At 50.1% G+C, this 2,998-nt stretch overlaps 1 protein-coding gene across 1 annotated transcript; it reads left to right on the forward strand.

Annotated features, from left to right (window-relative positions):
* The first annotated feature begins 1,386 nt into the window (after nt 1–1,386).
* LOC115729129 (phospholipase A(1) DAD1, chloroplastic-like) lies at nt 1,387–2,786 on the forward strand. The gene has a single exon (XM_030659577.2). The coding sequence runs from the start codon at nt 1,529–1,531 to the stop codon at nt 2,651–2,653; it is 1,125 nt and encodes a 374-aa protein (XP_030515437.2). The 5' UTR covers nt 1,387–1,528; the 3' UTR covers nt 2,654–2,786.
* The last annotated feature ends 212 nt before the right edge of the window (nt 2,787–2,998 follow it).

Here is a 2,998-nt window from a genome sequence, read left to right on the forward strand (position 1 = left end):
CATTTTAAGCTGTTTAGAAATTGATTGTACTTTATGAAATATTCGGTACTTGATTACATTTCATATTAAAAGTTTAGAACTTTTTATATAATATACCCTTGTAAAATAGTGAATCTTTACATTTAGGGTGCACATTTAAATTTATCACACCTACATAATCGACCCATTAGCCCTAGCGATTCTTAAATCACATAGACCAATGTTCGAGCTCATTTATTTTTCCTCTCTTTCCTTTCTTTTTCCTTTTCTTCCCACCGTCAACTGCAATTGAGGCCGCACCACCACCGTGCCCACCTCTAGCCACCATCGCCTTGGATGCTCACGCGAAATTTATGATATATAATGACCGAGATGAAATGAGCTCGCATGAGTCAAGTGTATACAGGAAGCGGTCATTCAACTGGCGTTGCTTTTGGAAGTGTGGCTCCATCGGGGGAACTGCCGCCAACGAAAACCGAAGGAAGAATGGAAAAACGCGCACGAGCGAAGACCACATGAGACATTGAGTTGGAAAGGCAAGCCCATCGCTTTCAATAATTGGGAAGGACCCCCTCCTTTTCAATCATCACATCCTTTGATTTTGTTCATTAACAATATCAACTTTTTTTTTTTATGGTCCCACACCGATCTCCAAAGAAATCCTTGCAAGTAAACGCTTGCATAGCTTGGATAGATCTACCTGACGATAAAACGTTTCGAATTATGCATCCTTGCATCAAATTGATGAAAATATCAGGATTATAACACCACTTTAGCATGTCTTGTGATGTTTAGGACAGCCTCTTTCGACACTTCTCCACAAGATTTCGATTATCGACAAAAGCCCTTTTTTTTCTAATCAGATGGGTGAAATTCATTGAATTATCACGTGGAGCACCATGCCGAGTAGAATATTCATTGCGTTCTGGCGTGCTGATGAGGAGCATTGTACAGGATCAACTCACCGTACGATCAAGTACAAAACGGTTTCATATTCGGCTGGTTTCCAGATTACGAGTCGGATCTCCTCTTAGCCATAAAGTTAGTAAGATTTTATGTGGATCCCGGATAATCATTAACCAAAAGACCAAATTCTCTTCCTCTCTGTTTTTTTTTTTTTTTAATGTGAAAGTCATCTCTCTCTCTCTCTCACTCTCTCTTCCTTCAACTTCGCTCCCTGCCGTCCACATACCCTGATTTCCACCCACGTTCTTTGCTTGTCCTCTTTCCGTTTCCCTTTACTCGGTTTTGCTCTCCGGCTCTTGCTCATGAGCACTGGCTATAAAATCTCCACTCCACTTCACTTCACCTCACCGACCAATCCAAGACAATCTCGTCCCCCGACTCAAACCTTAAAGAACCCACGCGCACGCACGCACTCACTCATCCGAGCATGAGGCTCCTCGTACGAACTCCTAATCCACTCGCTCCTCCCCCTACTTCGGACAACTTGACCGGCCTTCGCTCTTTCACTTGCAAACCGATCGTCCGAATCAGCAAGACCGGCTCCTCCAGCACCGCCCAGTTCCGGGTCAAATACTGTGTCGGCATGGCCGATCTCCGGCCCACCAAGATTGGCAAGAAATGGATGGAGTATCAGGGAAGCAACGACTGGGAGGGCCTCCTCGACCCGCTCGACGACATCCTCCGCCGTGAGATCCTCCGATATGGTGAGTTTGTCGAGGCTGCCTACCGTTCCTTCGACTTCGACCCCTCCTCCCCGACCTACGGCACCTGCAAGTACCCTCGGAACTCACTCCTGGCCCACTCGGGCATCCCCGAGTCTGGGTACCGGCTCACAAGGAACCTGCGCGCCACGTGCGGCGTCCAGCTGCCGCGCTGGGCCGGGATGGCTCCTGGCTGGATGTCCACCCGGTCCAGCTGGATCGGCTACGTGGCCGTCTGTCAGGACCCAAGGGAGATCCAGCGCCTCGGGAGGCGTGATGTGGTGATCGCCCTCCGCGGCACAGGCACGTGCCTCGAGTGGATTGAGAACCTGCGTGCCACCTTGACATGCCTCCATGACCATCACGACGGGACCGAAGACGACACGCCGATGGTGGAGAGCGGGTTCCTGAGGCTATACACTTCGAGGACCGCCAATTTCCCGAGCCTACGGGAGATGATAAGGGAGGAGATCGCGCGGGTCGTCCAGACCTACGGCGACGAGCCGCTCAGCCTGACCATCACGGGGCACAGCCTTGGCGCAGCTCTCGCAACGCTGGCTGCCTACGACATCAGCTCCACTCTGGAGGGGGTGCCGATGGTGACTGTCATGTCCTTCGGCGGGCCACGCGTGGGGAACCGGAGCTTCCGGCGCCACCTGGAGAAAAGTGGTACCAAGATCCTACGCATAGTCAACTCTGACGATCTAGTCACCAGGCTACCGGGCTTCGTCGTCGAGGACGGCAACACGTCAGCAGACGAGAAGTCGATCCACGTGGCGGGTATGCCACGGTGGTTTCAGAAGAGCGTGCAGGACGCGCGCTGGGTGTACGCTGACGTGGGACAGGAGCTGAGACTCAGCAGCAGAGAATCTCCCTACCTCCGAGAAGGGAACATGGCCACGTGTCACGAGCTCAAGACTTATCTCCACCTCGTGAACGGCTTCGTCAGCTCCACTTGTCCTTTCAAGTCAACGGCTAAAAAGATGCTAAGCATGCAGTGCCGATAATCAAGTTAATGCGATAGAACCAGCACTGGACATTAGTGTAAATAGGGGAACCTGAAGGGTCTCCCTTCCTTAACAATCACCGATGCTCATCGACAGTGAAAGAAGAAACTAAAGGAAAGATATCCCTTCACTATTTTTGACTGGGAGTGAGATGAAATAGAGCATACATTATTTTGCAATCATCCTGTTTTTTTTTCCCCCCTTTGGATAATGCCGTTGCTTTGGTTCGTTATCCATGTCATCCTTGAGATCTCGTATCGCGAAATTCGTCTAGCTATTTGTTTGATGTCATGGTTCAAATCACTTGAGATTATTGGCGTTTTTGGGGCCGAGGGGGTCATGTAA

Source organism: Rhodamnia argentea, chromosome 9 (assembly GCF_020921035.1).
Source record: "Rhodamnia argentea isolate NSW1041297 chromosome 9, ASM2092103v1, whole genome shotgun sequence".
NCBI classification, from domain to species: Eukaryota; Viridiplantae; Streptophyta; class Magnoliopsida; order Myrtales; family Myrtaceae; genus Rhodamnia; species Rhodamnia argentea.

Bases quoted from the DNA above. Each gene is read 5' to 3' on its own strand.
- LOC115729129 (XM_030659577.2), top strand. From the start codon at position 1,529: ATGGCCGATCTCCGGCCCACCAAGATTGGCAAGAAATGGATGGAGTAT.